Source organism: Poromitra crassiceps (genome assembly GCF_964638095.1).
Source record: "Poromitra crassiceps genome assembly, chromosome: 3".
In the NCBI taxonomy this organism is placed as follows: Eukaryota; Metazoa; Chordata; class Actinopteri; order Beryciformes; family Melamphaidae; genus Poromitra; species Poromitra crassiceps.
Window position 1 is genome coordinate 64615567 of NC_139625.1, and position 27923 is coordinate 64643489.

Consider the following 27923-nt stretch of genomic DNA (forward strand, 5'->3'; position numbering starts at 1 on the left):
TAGTATTCCTGGACCTGACAGCTGCCTATGATACCGTGTGGCATCGTGGGCTACATCTGAAACTGTTGAGGACAATCCCGGACCGGCATATGGTGAGGTTCATCATGGAGATGCTATCGAACCGTAGCTTCATCCTACAGACCAGCGATGGCCAGACCAGCAGGCTCAGAAGGTTGAAGAACGGTGTCCCGCAAGGCTCCGTCCTCTCACCAATGTTGTTTAACATCTACATTCACGACCTGCCGGATACAACATCTACCAAGTACGGCTATGCGGACGACTTGGCCATCATGCTTCGACGCCCAACATGGAAGGCGATGGAAGATGGCCTCAACCGAGACATGGGCATCCTGGCAGACTACCTCCAGAAGTGGCACCTTCAGCTTAGCATGGGCAAGACGGTATCTGCAGCTTACCATCTTAACAATCGGGAAGCAAGAAAGGAACTGGACGTGCATGTCGGCAACAACCGCCTGGAGTTCCAGCAAGCCCCCAAGTACCTCGGCGTATGCTTGGACCGGACACTGTCCTACAAGCAACACCTGGATGAAGTGAAGGCCAAGACAACAGCAAGGGTCTCGCTCATCCGCCGCCTGGCGGGTTCGACTTGGGGAGCTTCCCCCCAGACCCTTCGCATATCCACGCAAGCCCTGGTCCTACCCGTAGCAGAATACTGCGCCCCAGCCTGGAGCAGAAGTCCACATGTGAACAAGGTAGATACTGTCATCAACAGCGCCCTCCGCATAGTTACTGGTTGTCTGAAACCCACCCCTGTGTCCTACCTGCCAGTCCTAGCTGGAATCGCCCCAGCCAGTCTTCGACGGGATGCGGCTACCCTCGCCTTGGCAAGTAAAGCCCAGAAGCACGACTGGCACATCCTGCACAAAGCCACAACAACACCGGCACCACCATGCAGGCTCAAGTCTCGCCATCCCTACAACAAGGCAGCACAAGAGATGCTACATTCCATCCCTGAGGACTTGTCCAGAGACGCCTGGCTGGCAGCATCCTGGGAACAGATGTGGGAGACGGCTGGGCCCTCCCGCATTCAACAATACATCCGGGACCCAGGAGGCGGTGTAAAAGGAGAAGACATGCCACGCCATCTATGGACCTTACTGAACCGTCTGCGCTCTGGCGTCGGACGCTTCAAGTCATCCCTGAAGAAGTGGGGCCTATCGGACAGTGCGGCATGCGAGTGTGGGGAGCCTGAACAGACTGCCGAGCACATAATCACCAGCTGCCCCCTATACAGCCCACCCTCAGAAGCCGGCCTCTTCGACTTAGGACCGGAGACGAGGGCGTGGCTGCATGACACTGAGTTGGCCATCTGACAATACACGAAAGAAGAAGAAGGTTCGATTTTTCGCATCACTCGATACGCATTTGTGAGCTGTTTGACCCGTCTGTGTTTTCAGGTGACGGATTAAAAAACGCATACCAAAACCGGACTGTGCGCAAAGACCTTAACACTGACATGATCAGAGGCGAGGGTAGAGCTAGCTAATGGCAAATTCTTGTTATCAACGCATCATATGGAGTCGATTTCCAATGACTCTCAAAATGACATAGGTATGAACAAGTGTCCCTGTGTCTTTTCAACGTCACCAGTGTGGTGATGACAGCGGGAGAGACTCGGGGTTGAGTGGGACTCCGTTGGATTGGTTTCCTGGTTATGTTTAGGCAATTAAAAGTTAAAGACAACCAGAGGTCACTTCTCACACGACCACAGTTTTAATCACCTTGAAAATCGACCAATGTATTTTTTCCTGATGAGGACGGGCTGCTCGTTACTGTTATTGCAATCTGGGAACCCATCGGTTAAACAAAAAAAAAACAATGTTTTTCTCTAACCTCTGGGGTCAGGGTCGTTTCATGTGTGTGCAAACGGAACTCAAGAGGCCGACCGACCGGCTCTGACCATTTATGGATTTCCTTTCCATTCCCTGCGTGTCGCTCTCAAATCCTTCTGTCGCTATGAAACAACAATAACAACTCTTGCTACACGCTACAACTTGCTACACGGTGAAAACGGTACGTTTTGACTACACACCGGTCACGTCCACTCGGTACGTTTTGACTACACACCGGTCACGTCCACTCGGTACGTTTTGAGTACACACTGGTCACGTCCACTCGGTACGTTTTGACTACACACTGGTCACGTCCACCCGGTCACGTCCACCCGGTCACGTCCACTCTATTTTGATCAGGTAAAGTGCAGCATGCGAGCCTGCACCCTGCGATCGCTGTGGCACCTCTTTTCAAGGAGCTTGCTGACAGATTTTTGATGCAAGTCGAAAGTCTGTCTCGAGAGATTACTGTTATTGAGTAGCTTTTTTGTGTTTGTACTTTTTGGAGTTTTTTATCGGTAATTTTACTTTTATTTAAATATGTTTGACTGCAGTTCACTGGATTTAACTTTAACAACTACTTTTAAAATCGTCTACATTTTAAATCAGCTTTACTTTACTTTAATTTACTTTGATATTTTTTTTCAATTAAAATAATCTATTTTGAACTTTGCCCACTGCATAGGAACGGTCACATCATCACAGTGTTCTCTTTTGTAAAAAGGGAACTTGTTTAAATGAGCTACTAATTACTTTGACTTCATACAAAACAAAACAAACATACAGCAACAGTGCTTCTCCTTGAGCAAGATATTTTGGCAGCGTTTCCATCCCTGTTGAGGGGTTCAGCACTGAGGCCAGGCTCAACACATTACAGTACAAAACACTCACGGCTCTGTCGGGGACTCTGGATTAGAGCGTCCGCCAAATGGCAGATGACTTTGTACTATAACTCAAGAGAATAATCGCTTTTGTGATTTTAATCTCAAGATGCAAACTGTGTCAAAGCGGATGTAGGTTTGAAGTCCAGCCCCGGAATGCTGACTCCCCACTGTGCCGCAGCCAAAACACATATTCCCCGTGGTGAGTTGTTGAGGTTGTTGAGGGGACAAACATATCACAGAAAATGAAGGAGATCGGAAAAGTTATTTATATGGTGTTATCGCTCCTTCTCTCTGTCTCTCCTCCCAGTCTTATGTAACTTTAAAATGGTCCCTGCCTGATTTGGAGGCGTGGAGGGCACAGCGGAGACTCTGGAACATAATCTATTTGCTAATTATAAACCAAGGCTAAAGCATGAGTGAGCAGCCGCTCCACTGAGCTCGGGGCTATACCCAGAGGCTGGGGATGAATTAGCATAGCCTACACACACACACATGGAAAGCAGGGGGGTGTACACGGCAATACACTTGGTGATTAGACCCGCCCCCGATGTGAACAGCAATTAACGGCAATCAGAGGCGTGTCCCTTTCCTCCCTGGCCCTCCCACCTGCTCTCTGTATGTCTCTCATCTCTCACTCTTTCATCTGCCACATGTCAACCTGACACCATATTTATTCCTTGATTATCCTACAGGGAATCCCCTTGGTGTTGTCTGCTAGTTGCTTTTCTTTAACCTGTGGCTCCTGCATTACATTACTGGCTTTCCTGGAGAAGCTAGGCAGGTCTGGCCTAGGATACTCCTTGGATGGGAGACTGGTTCTGGAAGTGGTGTTGGAGGACCAATAGGAGGTGCTCTTCACCTCTGGTCCGAATGGTTTGATGAATAATGTGGTCTGATGAATAATCTCTCCCCAATGCCCCAGGGCAGAGACATGGACTCTGTCTTGTGACTGAGCACCGTCCTTTGGATGAGATTTTAAACTGAGGTCCTGACTCTCTGTGGTCATTAAAAGATCCCATTGGCACTCTTCGCAAGAGTAGGGGTGTAACCCCGCCCCCGGTGCCCTGACTACATTCCCACACAGGCCCTCCTTCCATCATGGCCACCTAATCATCCCTCGTTACTTAAGTGGCACATTCAGTCCTCAACTCTCCACCGAGTTTATGCTCCCTTCCCACAAACTGTTGTAGGATTAAACGATTTTCAGACGGCAGCCCAACACACTACAACACATGCATGCGGCCACTACACACACTCATGCTGATGGTGGCCGGTGAAATATGTCCTCTGCATTTGACCCATCCAGGCTTGTCCTTTCCTCCAGGGGGGCAGGCCAGGAGCAGTGGTCGCTTTCTCGTACAGCGCCCGGGGACCAACTTCGGATGTTGTCGTCACTGGTCGGATGACGATGACGATCTGATCTTCTGCATGTTTTTAGTGGGGGGGTTATATACGGAGGAACCCCCTGGGGGAGCACGGGGAGAACATGCAAACTCCACACCGACAGAAAGGCCCTTACGACGAGATACCCCACCTGGGCAGTAAGCACTGAAGATATGGGGGGAACACAACCACAGCGCCCACAGTGTCCCAGGCGAGAATCGAACTCAGGACCTTCTGACTGTGAGGCGACAGCTCTACCACTGAGCCACCGTGCCGTCTTCCCACAAGCTGCTGTAGGATGTCCTGTTCATGATTTTTTTTAACTAGGTGCTTTAGGTGATGGTAAACATTAGGCCAGGCTGAAAACTCTTCTTTCCGAGAAATAGCTCACATCAGCCTCTCTCCACGCAATCATTCTCTCCCCACATCTTTCTCCTCTGCTCATAAAAATCCTACAAGTCCCCTTTTTGTTTCCTTTCCAGCAGTTCCCTCTCCTGCGATCGTTCTATGGCCACAGCAATACTATCAGGGCTCTGTAGCTCTAATCCTACAATACTATCAGGGCTCTGTAGCTCTAATCCTACAATACTATCAGGGCTCTGTAGCTCTAATCCTGCAATACTTACTATTGGATAATGTTGGCCATCAAAGGAATTGAAGCTAATTCTATTGCAGCATTGTCAGCCAGTTGCTCTGGATGGAGTATCAGCTAAACGCCTGGAATATCAATGTCTAAATTAAACAGGACAGAGCAGAGAGAGGAAGAGATGGAGGGGCATAAGGCATTTTGTGCCTTTTGCCCCACGTCGTCTTGCACATTTTAAGATATTCTTAAAATTAAGGTTCTTACGGATGTCAGTAGTTTGTCCGGGGTGTAAAAATGATATTCCGCTGCACGCGGTGAGCAAACGGCATTTCAGTCACACGGACACGGAAGCGCAGTGAACAATTCCAGCACACCGGGGAAGCAAAACATGTCATGAAATACTCAAACTCCCAACGTTCCTGTCGGCACTGGGCCGCCTCCCCAGGCTGTTGAAAGACTGGATTTAAACGGTTGTTTCACAGCGGAATATCATTTTAACACCCCCGGACAAACTATTGACATCCGTAAGAGCAAAATATCTTCAAATTTGCGATACGACATCGGAAACGGGTAAGAAACAATTTTCTACGTTTGAAAAAGAACATTAACGATTAAACAGATAGAAAAGCTGACTGGAGGGAGCTTTAAGCTTGCAAAACACTACTCTAAACTTTAAAAGCACAAATCTCTCTGCCATCTCGTTGAAAGCACCAACCTCTCGATTTCCCAAACCTGCAACCTCCTCTCTCCCTCTGGCTCTCATCTTCTCCTCTCCCCTCCATCCCCCCTTCTTCTCTCTTTCTCCATGCCTCCCTCCATCCTTCCTCCATCTGTTACTCTCTTCCTCAATCCCCCCGTTTCTCAGCCTCTACACCTCTGATCCCCTCTGTCTCTGTGACTGTGTGTGTGTGTGTGTGTGTGTGTGTGTGTGTGCATGCATGCTCTTCTCCCTACCTGCCTCTGTTTCAACTTCCTCCTCTCCATCCCCCGCTCTGCCCTTCACCCATCCCTCCTGCAACTTCCCTTCTAGACCCCAAACCTCTGCCCTCCTTGCTTTATTCACATCTTCTACCATTCCTCCATCATGCTCTCCCTCCTACTGTATATACCATGCTTTCAACCTTTCAACCCCTCTGTCTCCTCTGCCCCCTGGCCATCTGTCTCTCTGTCTCCCTCCCTCTCTCTCTCTCTTCCCTGCCCTCATCTGTATTTCTTAAATCGGCTCTCCCATTCAAATCTTTTATTTTCATCAACCTTGTGACACCATTTCAGGGAGCAAAAATGAAAAAGAACATTGCTGACAGCACCTTTAAGAAGGAGAAGAGAATTGAGACGGGGAGAATGTGTGTGTGTGGGTGTGTGGGTGTTTTCTGTGTGTGTGTGTGTGTGTGTGTGTGTGTGTGTGTGTGTGTGTGTGTGTGTGTGTGTGTGTGTGTGTGTGTGTGTGTGTGTGTGCGCGCGTGCACGCGCGTGTGTGTGTGTGTGTGTGTGTGTGTGTGTGTGTGTAAGAATAAACAAAATGGAGAGTACCAGCAAAGCAAATAAGAGAGAATGAGAAAACAAAACAGACATAAAAGCGAGAGAAGAGTAAATAGACAGCAAAACAAACAGATAAGGAAGCAAATGAGAAGAGAAAGAAGCAAATAGAATGAGAGAGAGAGGGAGGGGGAGAGAGGGAGAGAAAAAGAGAGAGAGATGGGAGGGGGAGAGAGGGAGAGAAAGAGAGAGAGAGGAAGGGGTGAGAGGGAGAGAAAAAGAGAGAGAGAGGGGAAGCAAATCTATAACCTGCTGAGTGAGCTGTGAGAAAACTGAGGTAGCAAAGAGAAGAGCATGCACAGAAAAATCAGCATTCACTCGGCTGAAACACACACACACACACACACACACACACACACACACACACACACACACACACACACACACACACACACACACACACACACACACACACACACACACACACACACACACACACAAGCCAGTAAAGTTATCTTAGTGAGGACATTCCCTCCCTATCCCCCTAAGCCTACTCTTAACCATCACACCTAAATGCCTAACCCTAACCTAAAGCCAATTCTAACCTAACCCTTAAAACCAAGTCTTAACATTCAAACAGCCAAACAGCCCTTTGAAGATGTGTGAGAAAGTGAGAACGGGCCAAAATGTCCCCACTTCCCAAGTATAAAACTCAAATGTGTCCTTACTAAGATACCTGTATAAGCACACACACACACACACACACACACACACACACACACACACACACACACACAGGAAAACATAATGGACTCACACACATAAACACACACCTCTTGCGTGCCTCTTGCACATAGGACACACACACACACACACACACACACACACACACCTTAGAAGTGTGAAGTCATTTTTAATTCTTGGAAAGAGATGGCTGCAGGTTGTGAATGTGATGTTGAAGGATGCATGAGGTAAATGGAAGCAGGTTGTGAATGTGATGTTGAAGGATGCATGAGGTAAATGGAAGCAGGTTGTGAATGTGATGTTGAAGGATGCATGAGGTAAATGGAAGCAGGTTGTGAATGTGATGTTGAAGGATGCATGAGGTAAATGGAAGCAGGTTGTGAATGTGATGTTGAAGGATGCATGAGGTAAATGGAAGCAGGTTGTGAATGTGATGTTGAAGGATGCATGAGGTAAATGGAAGCAGGTTGTGAATGTGATGTTGAAGGATGCATGAGGTAAATGGAAGCAGGTTGTGAATGTGATGTTGAAGGATGCATGAGGTAAATGGAAGCAGGTTGTGAATGTGATGTTGAAGGATGCATGAGGTAAATGGAAGCAGGTTGTGAATGTGATGTTGAAGGATGCACGAGGTAAATGGAAGCAGGTTGTGAATGTGATGTTGAAGGATGCACGAGGTAAATGGAAGCAGGTTGTGAATGTGATGTTGAAGGATGCATGAGGTAAATGGAAGCAGGTTGTGAATGTGATGTTGAAGGATGCATGAGGTAAATGGAAGCAGGTTGTGAATGTGATGTTGAAGGATGCATGAGGTAAATGGAAGCAGGTTGTGAATGTGATGTTGAAGGATGCATGAGGTAAATGGAAGCAGGTTGTGAATGTGATGTTGAAGGATGCATGAGGTAAATGGAAGCAGGTTGTGAATGTGATGTTGAAGGATGCACGAGGTAAATGGAAGCAGCAGCAGCAGTGCAGAGGAGAGCTCATATCACTCTTACAAATTAAAGGCCCTTTTTTTGCATCTTTCGCATCTCCTTCCATCTTATATCATTGATAGAACTTGGATGCCTGGCTTGATATTACCATGCAGGGTATAAACCCTGTAAAGGAAAGGCTGGGTGGATCTTGCTATATTGCATTAAGGACTTGGTGTCAAAACAAGGGCTGATACACACACATTCACAACACACTAATGGACATGCACGATCACGAATGGCACACAGACAAAGTCAAACAGACCCGCACGCAACGCACACGCGCGCGCACACACACGCGGACGTGCACACACACACACACACACACACACGTACGCACACACACACACACATCGATGGTCATGGGTGAGCACAAACACCAAACAAATACAAAGAGATCCGAGATGATAAAGAAACAACGAAGGTGATGAAAACACACACACACACATAGTCATACTGTTTTCTTTGCACATGGGAAAGTACATACACATGGACACACACACACACACACACACACACACACCAATGCCCCTGTATGGGAATCAACATAGACAAAATAACACGCATAGCTGACACACAATTTTTTATATCGATACAGAAGAGAGGATCAAAGTGGTTGTGAATCTCATTGCTTCTTCATCTCTGTCCAATTGAGGGTGTTGGCCTTTTAGCTCGCTCGCTCTCTCTCTCACTCTCCCTCCCTCTCTCTCTCTCTCTCTCTCTCTCTCTCTCTCTCTCTCTCTCTCTCTCTGTGAGAGACATTGAGTTTGAGTGAGTAAGGCTCATTTTCAAAGCCATTGATCTAAATCAGGTGTTCCCAAACTTAAGGATGCTGCGACCCACTTTGAAATCTATCAATCTTCCGGGGCCCACCCAAACCTTTAATCACAACTCTGAGACATCAACACACGACACTAAGATGAAGTATTTCCATATTATGTTTTTTATATTATATATTTTTTATTTCATTAACAGAGCATGTGAATTTGGGCTTAAGGGAAATTAATAATCCATCCACATACAAAAACATTTTGGCAAAATACCCAAAAGAACACATTTGTTGAGACAAAATGTGATGATCAACAAGACAAGAAATCAATCCACAAGCTATTAGGAAAAATGCTACCTTATCTGTAAAGGGGCGACTTGTGGTACCCATTGGACCAATTTTCATTCAGATAAATTTAGCCCAAATTTAACCTACGTTTGGAGCGTTATTTAGCCCCTTTCCAACAAGCTAGCTAGCTCGCTATTATCCTTGGTACCAATGCATCCCTTTGGTCTTCTAGTTTCTTCTGATAACAGGATCTCCACTGTAGCTTTAAAAGTGACCGTGCTGCAGCCATTTGATTACCCGCGAAAATCGACCACTCGCTGCCCACCTGCAGTACCTCCATGGCCCACTAGTGGGCCACGGCCCACAGTTTGGGAATCACTGATCTAAATGATATAATCTCTGTCATGGTTTTCCAAAAGGTATTCTCTCTCTCTCCCTCTTGTCATGGTTTTCCAAGAGATATTTTTTAGAACCAAAACTGCTCATCTCTTTCCATCTTCTTAACTCATTGAGTGCCAGCCACTTTTGGAGAACGGAAGCTCCCAGTGCCAGAGTTTCAGAGCGTTTTCAGTGATTTCTCGAGGCCCACAGAATATTGTGTGATATTACTATGTAAACACCGAACACGCACAAAGAACGAGGAGACTCTCTTCTATCATCTGCAAAAAAAAGTTTATTGATACCATTTTCCGTTCTTTAGTTATGAGCCGGAGAAGATAGGCTGTTTTGAGCAAAAAGACAGGTTTCAAATTATAAGCTGAGATATTCAGCCTTTTGTGAAATGAAGCATTTCAAGCACATTCACTGACTCTAGCTAATATTTTCTGATGTAGTGACATGGTGTAGTTCTGTGGAGCCTGCGTGCCCCACCCCCCTCTCCCCCCCTCCTCCCCTCAGCTGCAAACTCCTCCCCACACGCACCCAGTCTATTTTCGGAGCCTCCGTTTTTGCGCCAGGCGGCTCCTAGCGCGACAAGGAAATGCCAACCCGGACTGCAGGGAAAGGTTTGGCCCTTCGGCGTCGGGTGCTGCCTTTCTGGCGGCTAATCGTGTGAAGAAACTATGCAGACAGACAGACAGAGGCAGAGGAGCTCAGTTGTGTGCGCGGATTGACTGCGGTTCGGTCAGCTGCAGACAGAGCAATCTATATGGCTCTGGCTGCAGCATGCATCGGTTTCTCTTTGATCAGGCTTTTTCCTCCTGTTTTCCGGACCTTTCTGTAATCTGGAGAGCACTGTCGCCACCTACTGGGTCGGTAAAATAGGTTATAGACCTCCAATAGCTACAATATTTGTACAGGAGATGTATCGGGCATTGATCCACGTCCCACCGTCAAAAAACGCAATTGACGTTAGTATTCGAATTGACGACAACTGTCGTCATTGGCACTCAATGAGTTAATTGTTATTTTTCTGTTATGCTGTACCTGTTTCTGTATAGCGTTCCTCTCTAGTCTATTCTATTCTATTCTATTAGAACCGGGGCGGCGTGGTGAGGAGAGGCCAGTGTTTAACTGGAGGACGTGGGTTCAAGTCCTATGTCCCTGAGCAAGGCATTGAATATCTATACCTGCTGTTAGCTGACTGAGTTAATCCCGGTTTGACATGAGCAGCTCAGCAGTTCAGAAACCACAGTGTCCAGATAGTCAGAGGCCAAGGAAGAGTCTGAGCTGGCTTCACACAGCCCACTCAGCACTTTGTGACCACATTGTCCCTAAAGCAGTGTTTCTCAAACAGTGGTCTGCGGACCACTGGTGGGCCGCGGGCGCCCCCTAGTGGTCCGCGAGTAGATTTATATATTTTTCCTTTTTTTTTTACCTCCCACTATCCAATCAGAGAAATGTTTACATTTTCTGGGAAACTCAATGTCAGATCACAGCCTCTAAAGGACTATATCGTCGCTGTCGCGGCAGGACCTCGAATCTCCAAAACAGCAACTTTTCAGGAAGTTAAAAAAACCTGTTTGCTCTTAAAATACTGAACCAAACATTGTCAAAGTTGGCACATGTCTTAATAGTTAGTTTCCCGCTGAATGTGTCATTACTTTATTAATATCTTACCTGGATAAGCTCAAATTATGTTGTTTATATTATCAGTCCGACTTGGAAGCACTCTCTCCCGGCCAGTCAGGCGCTGATGGCCGCCTCCCCTCTGGTATGCACGAGCTGCAAGCTCCGGGCCGCGGGGGCGCGCGCAGCCATGGCAGCAGTGCTCCTCGCCTCTCATGGCCGAGGCGAAGGTTTTGCCATGGGGATGACAACAGTCTGACATAACGTAGCGTTAACGTTACCTTATTCTCGTCAGAAACCACTCCGATGTGCATGTTAAAACAAGTTTGCAGCCTAGGAATAACTGGAAAACATTTTATTGATCTATTCACGTCAGAGGAAGCCAGGATTAAACAATACGATATCAGAAATACACGGCACGTCTGCCGTGTGACTTTTCCGGGTTTAGTGTCCTGCGTGGGGGAGTACAGACGGAGGTAGGGGAGGAATTTCGAGGTTTGACTGACAGATTGAGGGTGAATGGCGTTACGAGAATTACTCACAAGCTCGTTTTAATGCTTGACTCTCTACGACTTACGGTTGCGGAGATATGTCCACTCTGCCTGCAGGGCTACAGGAGAGAGACAGAGTACAGCGGGTGGTTGGGAGTTCCAATTAACTGATCAAACACTCTATTTCAGTAATTACTGTCAGAATATAGAGCCATTTATCACTTATTTGAACACAAAAACATCACTGAATGCAACTTGAAGATGGCAAAAGATAGCCTATTTGACTTTGGCAACATTGTGCATTTATTGAACTTGAAAAAACTTTCTTTGAACTTTGAATATATTTGGACAAACAGGAGAAATAAATGTAAAAAAAAAAGTTAAATGGACTAACTAAAATAAATTACATATATATTTTTTATATCGGTTATCTTGTTTTCATAATTGTGGGAACCCAAAAATTTGATTAATTGTATACTGCTATTTGTCATTTAATTAGCCTGTAATTTGTAATTTACAGTTGAAGTAGTAGGCCTATTGTTTTTGGGGATGTTTTGGGAGTTAGGTGGTCCCTGAGTTTTTTTCATTGGTTTAAGTGGTCCTTGGTCTGAAAAAGTTTGAGAAACACTGCCCTAAAGGAATGGCAGACCTTGTTGGCTTGAAGTAGCCCGTTCAACAGCTCAGAAACGACATTGTACCAACAGTCTGATCATAAAGGGATGATGACTGCTCCTTCTGGCTTGAAATGACCTGTTGTGTTGTGTTATAATCTGTTGTGTTGTGTTGTGTTGTGTTGTGTTGTGTTGTGTTGTAATCTGTTGTGTTGTGTTGTGTTGTGTTGTGTTGAAGTTCAAGATTGTTAATTTATACATTATAGCCCTTTATCACATAAGCATGTCTCAAAGGACTTGGTCGGGCATCCACACAGGCATTGGCCGTGTCTGCGGGTGGGAAGCTGGATTGTCCTGATCGCTGCTTTAGCACCTCCTGTGGTCGGTCGGAGTGCCTGTTCGGGGGAGGGGAACTGGGGGGGGGGGAATAGTGTGATCCTCCCACACGCTACGTCCTGCCAGTGAAACTCCTCGCCGTCAGGTGAAATGAAGCGGCTGGCGACTGCACATGTATTGGAGGAAGCATGTGCTAGTCTACGGCTCTCCCCAGATCGGACAGCAGAGGGAGTGGAGCAACGGCCAGGACAGCAGGGGGAATTTGACCAAGTAAAATTGGGAGAAAATGGGAGACAAAAAGAAAAAAGAAATGACAGCACACCAATAATCTGACAGATGATACATCAATGCAACAGTAAAGTTTGCAGTGAGGAACTTTTTGTGTGGATGACTTGGGCCTCAATGTGACTATTAATCCAACCTGAAGGATGGGTGTGAGCCCTGCTGGCTGCTATTGGCCCACTTCCATTACAATGGGGTGCAACCTGATTCTGAAAAATCCACTTTCCCTCACAGGACTTTTCCTAACCCAAAAAAGGTTTTGTACATGTAGACATGTGTGTGTGTGTGTGTGTGTGTGTGTGTGTGTGTGTGTGTGTGTGTGTGTGTGTGTGTGTGTGTGCGTGTGCGTGTGTGTGTGTGTGTGTGCGTGCGTGTGTGTGTGCATGCGTGTGTGTGATTGAGATAGACAGAGAGCAACAGAGAGTAAGAGAGCGAATGGGAGGGGTCCTTAGGGATCCTCTTCTTCCAGACTCATTACAACCCCCCCCCCCTTCCTCTGGTCTGTAGTGACCCAGAAACTCCATGTGGGTCAGATCATACTCTGCACCCTCAGAGAGAGAGAGACACAGAGAGAGAGAGAGAGAGAGAGAGAGAGAGAGAGAAAGAGAGAGTACTTTATTTTACCACCCATCCTTGCACATCAATAACTATACGACTACAGTATCTGTCTGTACCTTTCCACCTGTCAACTCCACCCACTCTCTGTCTGCCCTCTCTCTCTTTCTTCCTCTCTGTATAACCCAACCTCTCTATGTCTCTCTCTTCCTTTCTCTGTATAACCCAACCTCTTTATGTGTCTCTCCCTCTCTTTCTTCCTCTCTCTGTATAACCCAACCTCTCTGTGTCTCTCCCTCTCTATCTCTCTCCCTCTGTATAACCAAACCTCTCCCTCTCTCTCTTCCTTTCTCTGTATAACCCAACCTCTCTCTGTATAACCAAACCTCTCCCTCTCTCTCTCTTCCTTTCTCTGTATAACCCAACCTCTCTCTGTCTCTCCCTCTCTCTGTATAACCAAACCTCTCCCTCTCTCTCTTCCTTTCTCTGTATAACCCAACCTCTCTGTTTCTCCCTCTCTCTCTTTCTTCCTCTCTAACCCAACCTCTCTCTCGCTCTCTCCATCTCTCATACACATCCAGGCACAAATCCCCTGAGAAAACCAGAGTTGGGAAGTACAAATACTTTGTTACTGTACTTAAGTAGGCTTTTCATGTATCTGTACTTTACTGAATATTTATTTTCATGACAACTTTTTACTTTTACTTTTAACACAAATATCTGTACTTTTCTACTCTCCCAGCTTTCATGCATTATTGTGCACCTTTTTTGTGGAAAAACCATATCAAACAATTGGAGGTCTGTCTGTCTGTCTGTCTGTCTGTCTGTCTGTCTGTCTGTCTGTCTGTCCGTCCGGAGCCCTACATAGTGATGTCGTAAATCACTGATGATGTCACATGATGTCAACAGTGATGCCACTTGAGCAATTGTGATGTCATCAGTGATGTCACTCGAGCAATTGTGATGTCATCAGTGATATAACTCGAGCAATAGTGAGTTATGTCATCAGTGATGTCACTCGATGTGATGTGATGTCATCAGTGAGTGATGTCATCAGTTAGGGGTGGGAATCTCTAGGCACCTCACGATTCGTTTCGATTTCGATTCGATTCGATTATATAACGATTATATTGTATAACGATTATCAAGTTTCCTGGTGAGACCGTGGGCGCTTCCATGACACTCTCCCTCCCTGTTTCCAGCTGCCGGTTGCCTGTTTCCACCCAGGACCATTCATAGCGAAAGAGACTGCAAATAATCATAATAATTGTTGTGAATTTGTACGTGTCTTGTAATGATTCCCCCCAGCACAATAATTTCACACGTGCATAATTGTACAACAGAGTGACAATATCTTGAATCTTGAAAGAGAGCTAAAGCTACGTTCAATGACCAAATAATAAGAGTTCCGGTTTGGACGTTTAGCCTTCAAAACAAAAGCGCCCGCTATGCAACCACATACTATTTTTAGCCACTTCGGCTAAAATAAGCCCGTACAGTACCAGTGAATTGACATTCACCTCGTTTTTGTAAAATATCGCCGCTATGCAACCACACAACGTTACTATTCTTAGCCATTTCGGATCAAATAAGCCAAATGTTCCCACTCTGTGACAGCGGCGTGCACCTCCTTGCTAGTGAAATTTTTTTAAACAGGAAGTCGACAACCGGCATCATGGGAAACGTAGGTCCAGGAATAATACATGCTTTCTTTTTCTCACTATGTTACTACTTTTAAAATAAAGTGAATTTAAATTGCATTGTAATGATTCATAATTAAAATAAACAGATGAATTTACTTCCATTATCTTTTATTAACAAAGCAAATGGAAGAGATGTGTCAACTGGAAGGTTACATTTGCCAACATATTTCTCAGCATTGCAAAGAACCAACAGGAAAAGAAACAAGTGTGCCAGTTGTGTCTGTAGCAGCATCCTATAGTAAATTAACTCCACTTCAGCTTCTGAATCACTTCTTCTACATGTTGTAACAGCTCTGCCACATTTGCACCAGTCACTCATCACTCTTGTTTGGAGTACATGAGACGCTAGCTGCCACTGTAAGTGTTCAGTGATGATGTGCGCAGTAACAATGGATTCCACGCATCACAAGTTAGAGCTATCCTACCCGCTTTCTTCAGCGAGTCCATAACTTCGGCATTGGTCTCATTGTACAGTCTGGGGATCACTGTGTCGGTAAAAGAACGGCGAGATGGGACGCTGTACCTCGGCTCCAAAGCACGGAATCCCTGGTTCTCAACAACTGAGTACGGACGTATATCCATCATGGCAATAAAAGTTGCGATGGATTTTGTGATTTGTTTCGCCCTTTCAGAGTTGGGTGGATGCTTTAATAGCATTGCTTGCTAAATTGTTGGCTGGTTGGGAGCAACTACAGCCGGTGTGTCTGCCATCTTCACACACATTTGTTTTTCTTTCGGCCGGTGCGCCACGGCGTAAACTGTCCGGGCGCTGCCTCGCGCTCACAGTTTAGTTCCGCCTTTTCGTTCCATCAACATCACGTTACAATTTGTGAATCGATTCATAATCGTCCACGTCCGCATCTCGATGCATCTAAGAATCGACCCCCCCCCCCCCACCCCTATCATCAGTGATGTCACTCGAACAATTTGTCCTTTCATAAAGCCTTCCGCACACACGTGATGTGGTACGGAGATTGTCATTGGGGGTTTTACAGAATGTAGGGAAACAGTGGATGGATAGAAAAAGGATGCCAACTGCCATAAAACACCACAGAAGAAGAACATGATGTGGTACAGACCTGAAGGAATGGCTGCTTGAGCAGGGCGTCACGACAGGCAGCTCCAACACCTGGACAAACTGAGGACCCTGCTGCAGGAAGACGCTTCAGAAGGCAGATCAATGAGAGGTCGTGAGGCCAACTCTATTGTCAGCTCTTCTCTACCAGCCATGTTATTTTCTAAGTTAGAGAGGCCTAGGACTTTGCAAAATTTAAGTTTTGTTACAAGAAATTCTGTCAGAATTCTAAACCAAGTTAGGAATGTCTTGAATGTACCAGATGTTTCTGTCCAATTCAATTCAATTCAAAAAACTTTATTAGTCCCGCAAGGGGCAATTTAAGGCATGAATACTGCAAACAAGCTGTACTTTGTACACATCCAAAAACAATACAAAAAACAAGACAATAAATACAATAAATGGCACTGATAAAGCAAGATCCCTGATTACAATGTATCCAACACCACAAAGGAATATAGATGTCAGATCAATACAAATTAAATTCAGTCAATACAATCCAAGTGCATATTATACTTGTTCAAGGGTTCAAATCAAAAGGTCAAGGTGCAGACTTAGTCTAGATAAACTGACCATTTCTTGTACTGTGGCTGTTCACCAGTCAAATGGCCATACACCGATTTGTTTCAATCACTCTTGTTTGCCTCCATGGTCAGACAAAAACTACCATGCCTGGAGTGAGAAAGGGCTGGTCTCCATCAGAGACCTATACATAGATGGTCATTTTGCATCTTTTGATCTACTGAAGAGGAAGTTTGAGTTGCCCGGCACAAACTGGCTTAGATCCCTGCAAACCAGAGATTACGTTCGTTCTAAACTTCGTGCATTTGAAGCACTCCCAAATGAGCATGTTTTCTTTGAAGTATTGCTGAGCCCTACTCACTCCAAGCACCTTATCTCTAGATTTGTATGTCTGTTTGACAACCACAACACAGCCTCTACTGAGAGGATTAGAGAAGCGTGGCAGGGGGAACTTGGTATTGATTTATCTGATGTTATATGGGAAAGGAGTCTGTCTGTGGTGCAACTCTGCTCAGTTAATAGCAGGCACCAGCTGATCCAATTTAAAGTTGCTCACCGTCTTCATTACTCAAAGTATAAATTACACAAGATCTTCCCTTCTGTCTCTCCACTGTGCAACAGGTGTCAGGTGTCAGATGGCACACTATCTCATGCCTTTTGGTTCTGCCCCTCAAATATTCTGGGCCAAAATATTTGACTGGTACTCTAAGGCCTACAAAGTAACCCTGCAGCCAGAGGCAGAACTCGCCATCTTTGGCTGCTCTTTGGAGTGCTCTCTGAACTTCCCTACAGATGTGCAGCAATCTCTGACGCTGGGGACAACTGTTGCTAAAAGACTGATTTTAAAGGAATGGAAGTCCTCCTCTTCGCCTTCTTTTCAGGTGTGGCTGATGGACATGATCTCTGTTATACAGATGGAGAGGCTGAGGTTCCTGAGAGCCAACTCGCTCAGAAGGTTCTCAAATATCTGGGACCCCTTCTTGGCTTACTTTGACAAAGTCAAGAATGACTAGTGACTGAGGTTACGGGTGATAGACTGCTTACCTGGATGGTTTTCCATGGACCCCTTTCATAGGACTCAATGCATATTGTATAAGCACATGGGCACATATAGGGCTGGTAGCACCATGTTACAATACTAATTGTCAAAGATGTGTTTTTTTGTTTGTTTTTTTGTTTTGTTTTTGTTTTTTCCTGTGTCTGAGCTTGTTTGTCTTGTTTATTTATTGTTCTGCAAAAATTTGAAAAAAATAAAATAAAATGAGAGGTCGTGGTACAACACAGTTTCAATTCAGCGTCCTTGTTAACAGGCGAGTCCATTCACTCCGGCCGCACGCCACGCCACGCCAAAGCCACGCTGATCCAATAGTTTCAGCTTCTGTTCTATTTTCTAAGCGTGTCGCGCGCTGATCCCGAGCTGCCAGGCAGGCAGTCAATGCAATTTGTGAGGGTGGGAGGGGCCGGAGCAGTAGCTTCGAGCCGGCCGCTGAGGAAAATAGACTGTTTCTGGTGTGACCGTTTTGGCGTCAGATCAGCTTGAGTCTGCTTCAAGCTTCAGTTCAGCATGGCTTTGGCGTATGGTGTGTTCAGCCACTTAGCCATGCAGGGTCATGCTGCCTGTGTGGCCTACCTGATCACCCATGGAGCCCAGGTAGACCTAGCTGATGAGGGAGACTACATGCCTCTCCACTCGGCCATGTACTACGGTCACCTGGATTGTGTCCGGATCCTCCTGGAAGCCGGGGCCAACCCCAACAGAGGAGGACACTGCTCATACACACTGGTCTACTATGCTGCCCGGGCGGGAAGGCTGGACATACTGCAGGAACTCATCAGGTTCTGTGCTGCTGTTGACATGGACAGTGATCACCTCGCAGACTCTCCTCTTCCACCTGCTGCTCCAGGCTGCTGGCATTCTAACCCGTGACGTGGCTTCTCTCCTGCTGGAGCAGGTGCTGCATCAAAGGTGTCAGGCAGCCCTCGTCCAGCTGCTCCTGGACCACGGCACCGACATGGCCCTGGTGACCTGTGAGCAGGACCACGGCACTGACATGGCCCTGGTGACCTGTGAGCAGGACCACGGCACCGACATGGCCCTGCTGACCTGTGAGCAGGCACAACTGCAGGAGAGGACGGATTCTAGAGGCCAAGAGATGTCCTCGCAGTCTGGCCCAAGTGTGTCGGATCCGGATCTGAACCAAGTCCACTCCCTCCCTACCACTAACACAAGTGATGAAGGACTTTGTGCTCTACCAAAACTGACTTGAAGGACTGTCAGTTTATTTATTTTCATTTCCTAGATTTAGTTGTTCAGTGACTGTTTCAAACAAATCCAGGACCAGAGATTAAACACCATCAGCATACACCACCTGTAGCCAAACCTCCTACTATAATTGGAGAGCTGTGTGTCCGTGTGTGCTCGGTTCATCGTCTCCAGAGTCCCCACCCTAAAACTGAGCATGCATGTCGCGTAGTGCGCAAAAATTCTGATATTTCTGTTTATCTTAATAGAAATAGAATAGGATAGAAATAGAAATACTTTTTACTTTTATACATTTCATACTTTTTTTTATACTATTTTATACATTTCAGAGCCTGTACTTTTTTTTTAACTTTTACTTGAGTAAACAAGTTGAATCAGTTGCTACTTCTACTTTTCCCAGGTCTTTTTTCACACAAGTAACTGTACTTCTACTTAAGTAAAGAATGTGTGTACTTTTCCCATCTCTGAAGAGAACACCTATCATATCTATTACCTACACATTTATCACATCACCAGAATCTCCAGAGTCCCTCTGGGGAAAGCTAGAAAGACACTGGCTGCCTCTGCTGCCATCTACTGACCATAAATGACATTACTCTTTCATTAAGAGCCATTGACTAAAAGAGTTGGGAGAAGAAGTCTGGGTTTCACACACATGTTTAGAATTCAAAGTTCTGTGACTTGCTGAGAGAGACAGAAAGTAACATGCTAATACACTTGGCAGGAGATGCCATGTTTCACAATGGCAATGTTGAAGCATTGCTTTGTTAACCTCTATTCATCCAAGGAAGCTTTGTTAAGCATCATCTTCTAGTTTTGAGCAACGCCTTGGTTCATATTCTTACCTGCTACATTCACTACGTGACACATGTGTAGCTCTAGGGATGGAGCAGCAATTCTCCAGGTGAGGTTTATTTGGTTCATTTAAACATTTAGCTGCAAATCTTTAGTTTTATTTGAATTCACAAAAAGCCCCATTCATATTACATTACAAAAATTCTACCAACTTGAAAACTACATTTCCCCAACGGCTGCCCTCAATGGCTGAACGGCTGGCCTGAAAAATGAGCGACATGGTATTCTGCTTACATTCAATACTATCTGATCAGAGAATCCTTTCAGAACATATGTTGTTTGTCTGGTTAATTGTTTGTTTAATTGTTTGTTTATTTGTTTGGTTCACTAGTAATAGTCCAAACAAGTTCATTTCATCTAACTAACGTACTATACGTCACAGTAACATCACGTGACGTCTAACGAAGATTGCAGGAAGCAGCAGTCAAAACTGTCAGGTATTGACAAAAAATACAACTAGTCTTTTCATGTGAACAACTTTATAGTTATTGTTTGGTTCACTGTTTCTATGTATATGTAGTTATTTGTTTTGTTTTCTTTCTTTCATAAGTAAACTCTGGGCACATGATGGTACATGCTTGGAGAAGGCTGTGTGAAAATAGTCAGTGGTAAGCAGTAGCTACAGCAGCACAGTAAGCAGGGTTAAGTTGTCCCCAGACACTGTGGCTATATTAGCTTTGACGGCAAAGGTTAGGATTTAAAAGGCCACAAAGCTGATCCCAAACCAGCGCTCGGCGGCAGCATCAATCCCTCAGCATTAATTAATGGATGAACCTTCTGTGTGGCTATGCTTGTGCGTGTACATATATATACACTATATACTCTGTCTATGATGTGTGCAAAGTGTGTATGTATCTGTCTGTGCTGTGTGTGTAGTGTGTACACGTGCGACTGTGAGTGTGTGTTGGGTTTGGTGTTCTTTAATTGGCCTAACCGCAGGGGGAGTTCTAACCAGACGCTTATAACAGTGCCTTCAACTGTCTCTGGGTTCTTATTAGGGAGAAAGATAGAGATCGATCAACCCAAGAGTAATGAGGAGGAAAGAAAGAAAGACAGAAAAAGACTGAAAACTTGCATAGTGTAGGTGACATACTGTAGAGCACGTGTCAAACTCACCTCATTTTATGTGGCCCACGAGAGCTGGCAAAGAATACAATTTGTGCAACACAATTCTAATCCTATTAATTACTTATAACTTGTAGTCTACTAGTCTGTCATTATTTTTTCTATAATTCTGCCTTCAGAGCTAGTTATTAATTATTAAGTTATTACACACACACACACACACACACACACACACACACACACACACACACACACACACACATATATATATATATATATTCGAATCAGAGGCAATTATGTAATATGATAACAAGGCTAGGTACATTTATATCATGTTACATTTACAACCGGCCCTTTGAGGGCAACCATAATTCTGATGTGGCCCAGGATGAAATTGAGTTTGACACCCTGCCAGAGATGAGTGGTGGGGGGAGAATGAGTGATAGAGAAAGAGAGAATGTGAAAGAGGAGGAGGGTCGGTTAGGGTCGGTTATTTCCTGGCTAAACGACAGAGGTAGGGCGGACCCTCCATGGGCGGCACCCTCACCAGGGCCAGAGCAAGATACAGATCAACAAGTGGGAAGAGAAGAGAAGAGAAGAGAAGAGAAGAGAAGAGAAGAGAAGAGAAGAGAAGAGAAGAGAAGAGAAGAGAAGAGAAAAAAATATATTAATCATTTATATAATACTGAAATTGCTGCAGTATTAACACTTAGTACTTTATTCTAATTTACCAGTTTGTTTGTTTTTATATTTTAACAAGTCAGAAGGTCATTTAAGTCCTTATGGTTCTGCTGTATATACTGTAGAGACCCTTTACCTCAGCTAAAGAACCCTTCCCTTGAGGAACCTTCCTTTCTCTGTCTACCCACATCGCTGTAATGCCTGAATCTACCTGCCTGTCTGCTCCAATCACAATTAGCGTCCACACGCCCGTGCCGAGGCAAAGCATGATGGGTAATAGCGAGGTGGTATATGGACCTGCAGGGTGTGGTAATGAGACAGACAGGGCTACACATGCAGAAACACACACACACACACACACACACACACATTATAGATGCATGTATATGTATATGTATATACACACATTCTCAGTTCCCCATGAAAGGTTGTCAATGTTGATAAATTTTACAATTTTAAAACCAATCTACAAAACAAAAACGGGCCCTCGCTCACACACACACACACACACACACACACACACACACACACACACACACACACACACACACACACACACACACACACACACACACACACACACAGCCTAGAGTAGGGATAAATCAAGTGGGCAACATGTCATAGGCTGCCTACTTTTGTATGTTGCTGGAGGCAGCATATTATACCAAATTGTCAATCACACTCAGAAATGCAGAGCCAATGCAAAACATTCAACTGAGACTCGAACAAAATGCCACCACAATAGCCAAGGTTGGGTTTCCAGCTTTAAATAGATATCATATTCCTACATCCATCTATCCATTATCTATCTATCTATCTATCTATCTATCTATCTATCTATCTATCTATCTATCTATCTATCTATCTAATATGATAAGAATTAACATAATTTGCAAATGTGTACTGAGTATTAAGTGAACAACCACCCAGGTATAATTTCACAGTATCCTTTTTTTTTTTTTTTTTTTTTAGCTTTGTGAGAAATAAACGAATAATTAATTATAATTATCTGAGAAATATAAAAGGTAATTGTGAGGTAAACTACCAACAATACATCTAGAATATCAACTACTGCAATTACGGCACTGCAAATGGCAGCATGTCATATATGGCAAAAGAGGAACATGTTCTAATGCATGATAGTCCACTACCCATTTTCTTAACAATATTTTCAATATGTTTCTTCCATGATAGCTGCACATCTAGTGTGACACCAAGCAATTTTGCGTTTTGAACCTGTTCAATAGCTGCACCTTTGAGTGATAGGCATAGCTCATTATCATTATTAGTGGCATGTTTGGCCCTAAATACCATACTTTTAGTTTTTGCCACATTCAAAACAAGTCTATTCTCGCATATCCAGTCAAGTAATAGCTGCAGTTCTGACTGAAGGGTATTTCTTAACTCATTGATGTTATTAGATGCAAAATATATTGTTGTATCATCTGTGAATAGAGTAGCACTGCACTTATCCAAAACATAAGGCATATCGTTGGTAAATATTGCATACAGGAGTGGCCCAAAGCAACTCCCTTGGGGCACTCCACACTGTAAGCATGTAGGGGAGGAAAAACAACCATTGAAAAACACAGACTGCATCCTATTGGATAAGTAACTATTCATCCAATTGATTGCTGTTGGTCCACTAGGTGTGAGGCAGAGTACAGACAGAATGCATGCCAGCCTCTCATGGCTCAGAGTGGAGGAGAGGTTGGCATGCAATCTAATGGGTTTCTTTAGGAATATTTGTTATAGTAAACAACCAATCCGTTTGTACTCACAAATAAATTATGTGAGAGATCAACATAGTCACACTACCAGGCATCTGGTTAAACCAAAACCCAGAACAGATGCAGTGTGCAGCTCTGTAATGTATCAGGCCATTACAATGTGGAACAAGTTACCCAATAAGATCATTGAAGCACCCAGTAAGGCATGTTTTAAAAAGCTACTAAAAAAAACACAATAACCCTAACCTTCATTAACCGATCTGATCTACCACAACAGGATCTAATTTAATGTTGTAATTTTCATTTTAACTCATTTTCTTTCTTTTCATTGAGATTTGTTACATGTATTGTGATTTTAGTATTTTTAGATTATTTTTTCTTTTTATTGTTTTTGGTTTTATTGAGATTTGTTACATGTGTTATGTCATGTATGTTGTGTGTGGACCCCAGGAAGAGTAGCTGCTAGTCAGTGGCAGCTAATGGGGATCCGAATAAACGAATAAAACGAATGAATGTGTGATACAAATACTAATAGTAGCATTTTACCTGTTGAATTGGACCATTAGCTGCCCTGACACCGCAGAATGGAAACCTGCGTTGAGTGACTTACAGGCAATGTACACCAGATGGGTTACGGCTGCGTCGCGGATCCGGCAAAACTGCCTGATCGACTCTCGCCCATGTTAATTGATGGGCGATACGGGCATTACGGAAAAATTACGCACGGCACCTGTTCTATTTTTGTCGGATCCCGCATCCGTCTGACAGATGACATGAGTGTGGGTCTGTTCACAGCCGTACCGAAGCCATACCGCATCTGTCCGGTAACACGGTAACTTCTGGTTAAAACCTTCACAATAATGGCAATTAAATAAACTATTAGCCTTATCGATGCATGTTGTAACCTTTTTTGTGCGTGTGATCCGAAACACATAGAACACAGACAACTAAAAGTCAATTTTAACTGTCTAACTATCACTGTCAAAGCACTGGTGGACTACTGTGAAATGTCTCTGTCTCCTATAACTGTATATATACAGTATATAGTCTATGTTAAACACTGAGGCCTGCCCAGTTATGCCTCCAGCACAGAGACAGACTGCTAGATTTAGCTACTGACAGAGAATCCAGTCACACAGTAAAGAACAACCTGGGTGGTCAAAATTTGACAGCGAGAGAGAGAGAGAGAGAGAGAGAGAGAGAGAGAGATTGACAAAGAGAAAGGGAGAGAGAGAGGGAGAGTGACAGATAAACAGGTTGTAGAAATGCGAGGGAGAGAGAGAGGGAGAGTGACAGATAAACAGGTTGTAGACAGAGAGAGCCGGTGAGAGAGAGAGGAGAGAGAGGGGAGGTGGGGCTATCTGAAACCCCATACCAGCATCCCTCAGGCCAGCTGATCGCTATTTCCAGCAGGAGATGACCCACCAGCTGCACCATGGGGGAGTGGGTGAGAGAGATAGACAGAGAGGGGTGAAAGTGACACAGAGAGAATGAGGGAATGAGGGTTTTATTTATTTAATGAACCTGTATTTTGTATTTAAGCAGGAAGGTCACTTGAGGGGAGAGAGAAAGTTCTTTAACAGACAGGCTGGCAAGAGGACAGATAGAGGAGGGCGGGCGGTCAGAGAGAGAGATGACCTGTCCCCTTTCTGTGTAAATACACTCGACCCTGATGTGTGTTTTAATGTAACAATTTATTATTGAAATGGAACAGGCTAGGACACGGACAGCCTTGGTCTTATATTGACTGACTGTACAGTAGGTCGTCTGTCTGTCTCTGTCTTTCTGTCTGTCTGTCTGTCTGTCTGTCTCTGTCTGTCTGTCTGTCTGTCTCTGTCTGTCTGTCTGTCTGCCTGTCTGTCTGTCTGTCTGTCTGTCTGTCTGTCTCTGTCTGTCTGTCTGTCTCTGTCTGTCAGTCAGTCTGTCTGTCTGTCTGTCTCTGTCTGTCTGTCTGAGTGTCTCTGTCTGTCTGTCCGTCTCTCTGTCTGTCTCTGTCTGTCTGTCTGTCTGTCTGTCTGTCTCTGTCTGTCTGTCTGTCTGTCTGTCTGTCTGAGTGTCTCTATCTGTCTGTCTGTCTGTCTGTCTGGGGGGGGGGGGGGGGGGGGGGTTGACTCGCACGAGCTGCTGTGTGCTCAGGCAGCGGGGACGCGCGGGCAGTGAGAGGCGGGGGCTTTGAAGAGGAGAAGAGCTCTGCGCTGCCTCTCCTGCACCCTGAGAGGAAAAATGCTGCTGTCATGCTGTAAATCACGAAAAGCCCCAAAACGCAAATTAAAAATGGATTTCATTGCGCGGTTTATCTCTAGTTAGACGAGGGAATTACGTGGAGAAATCTCGCATTGTGTTACCCCAGAGCGAGAGGTTTGTCCTATTGTGGGTGTGCTGCTGTTAACGAGCCCATGTCACTTTGCTCCCGTAACGTAGTTTGAGTAGTTTCCATAGAGATACATGCAGAAAAATAATTAAATTTCTAGTTCGCCACTGAATTACCAAATTGATATAACTTAAAACCATTTTCAGATTTTCTGTTTCCATACAGACCAACAGCGTTGGTTAGTTGTTGATATTTATAGAGATATTGCCCCTCTCAAATAAATTATTTTTGAGGCAGTAGGCAAACTGTAATGGCGTCGATTTCCGAAAAAGAATCTCGACTCGAACACAGCCAAAGAGTCCAGTATAGACAAGAGCATATGTCATTTCTTGTTTTTTTCCATAGGTATTTTCAAATCACTGTTCTAATACATATCTAGGGGGTAAGTCCTCCTTTAAACTCACTCCCCAGTATAAAGGCTTGTTAACCTGTACTGTATGCCACATCACAGAGAACTGCATGAGAGCGTTACCAGCTGACCCATACCAGCTGGCAGCAGAGTTTCTGCAGACAGTCAAACGTGGATTACTCGATGCAGAAGACATACACACAAGGTAAGCACTGTCCATCTGTTTTATATTACAGAGATTATAATGATACAAAGCGGGTTGAAAATCAGCAAATGCCTTCCGTTAACGTGTGCACTTTGCAAGTGGCAGATCGGTGGATTGAATCCCGCCTCCACCCCCGGGCAAGCCCTTAACATTGTTGCTGTCAGAACTGTCAACACAACACAGGCTACACCAACATGCTGGTGGGCGTTCAGTGTCACGATCACGGTACACACACACGCGCGCACACGCACGCACGCACGCACGCACGCACGCACGCACACGCGCACAAACACACACATATGCACGCACGCACGCACACACACACACACACACACACACACACACACACACAAACGGTCTCAGAATGAGCTCTTGTGCAGCTTGTGTCCTCCGTGGGATAAAGATAAAGCATAACGATCCCAGAAGTTTACTTGCCAACCAAGGATTCATTTGATGAGATAGATTAGAGAGATTATGACAACAAATGGGAAGTCCAACTGGGAAGCCCTGAGATTCATTGGGAGAACGATACATCATGTACAAACAGTGCTATTAGTCCAATAGTACAGAGCCGCATAATACACATGGGAAAATGAACAGCTGTGGGTCTTAATCCATCACACAGACAACATCAAGACACACATTCCTTCTGAGACAACTTCTCCACAAGGTCACAAGTATTGACTTGGCATTTGTGGATTTTCATCATGTAGCAACATTCCCCTAACGACTTGTTAATTTTGAGAAACACTGACAGCTTGTTTACTGTAATTAAACCACGGCCTCAGACTTCATTGACACTGATATATCGATGTTTAAAAATGTATCACCTTTAACACACTGAATATGCAGTACTATCTCCAGTCCCAACTCCCCAAACACTCACAAAGTAGATCTGGGCTGTACAAAATCTACAAATGCATCAACAGAACAACATGTGGAGTGGAAATCAAACACAGACACTCTCCCTTTCTATTTCAGTTCATATAAATATCTACGTACTATGAGCTCTTTTACCATTGAAATGTATGGCGAGATGAGCTGACAGACTCAACTCCCCTCCTGAAAGAGTCTAACCAGCCATTAGCTGGCTATACTGTACAGGCCTAGTGTGTCACTCCCACCTTACCCAATTCCTCCACTGCCAATAGGCTACTAACTCAGCAGGGCTGTCAGAGTCCAAAGGAGATTGTATGAGGGAAAAATAGCACATAACTCCTATTTAATTATATGGTGCATCTGAATCAATGTGTTGCTGTGACACTACTACTCAAAAAGAGTCAAAACCATTAACATTATTGGGAAAACTGGGATTATTGTTGTCAATGATACGAAGCATAGTCTAGGCCTACTGAGCATCATCATGAGGCAGACACCAAACTTTATAATAACCAGAAAACAAACAAAGACACGCACGCACACGCACGCGGACGCGCACGCGCACGCACACGCACACGCACACACACACACACACACACACACACACACACACACACACAGAGTAGAAAAGCCTACCAGATCGACACTTGATGATCTCTCCAAACTCGTCCTCCACTGCCTCGTCGCAGTAGTCCTCGGGGCGCACAGCCTCCGCCATCGGTAAAAAGTTGTTTGGACAGATGGGTTAAATCCACCAGGGGGAGGGAGACCTAAAGAGCAAATCCAGGACAAATTGCCAGAAGAGGAGAAGGAAGAGTAGGCGACACGCTCTGGACAGGAACCGAACCGAGCTCCGGTGAGAGAGACAGGGGAGGACGGAGCGAGGAGGACCGGGCTGTCAAGAGAGGGACAGACAGACTGAAAGCAGCAGGTGTGCAGGGGGGAGGGTGTCGCTCGGAGCATTCCCACCTCTAAATAGGGTGCTA

The 27923-nt window shown here is 45.0% G+C and overlaps 1 protein-coding gene across 1 annotated transcript in view; it reads right to left on the reverse strand.

The window, feature by feature from the left end:
* The window catches only part of dmd (dystrophin), a gene marked incomplete at its 5' end in the record, with an annotated part of 540780 nt that extends 513125 nt beyond the window's left edge, over nt 1-27655 (reverse strand). The window contains one exon of the mRNA XM_083633507.1: nt 27574-27655. Coding sequence (XP_083489633.1) covers nt 27574-27655 — 82 coding nt within the window. The remainder of the gene's footprint in view (nt 1-27573) is intronic.
* Nucleotides 27656-27923: the final 268 nt, after the last annotated feature.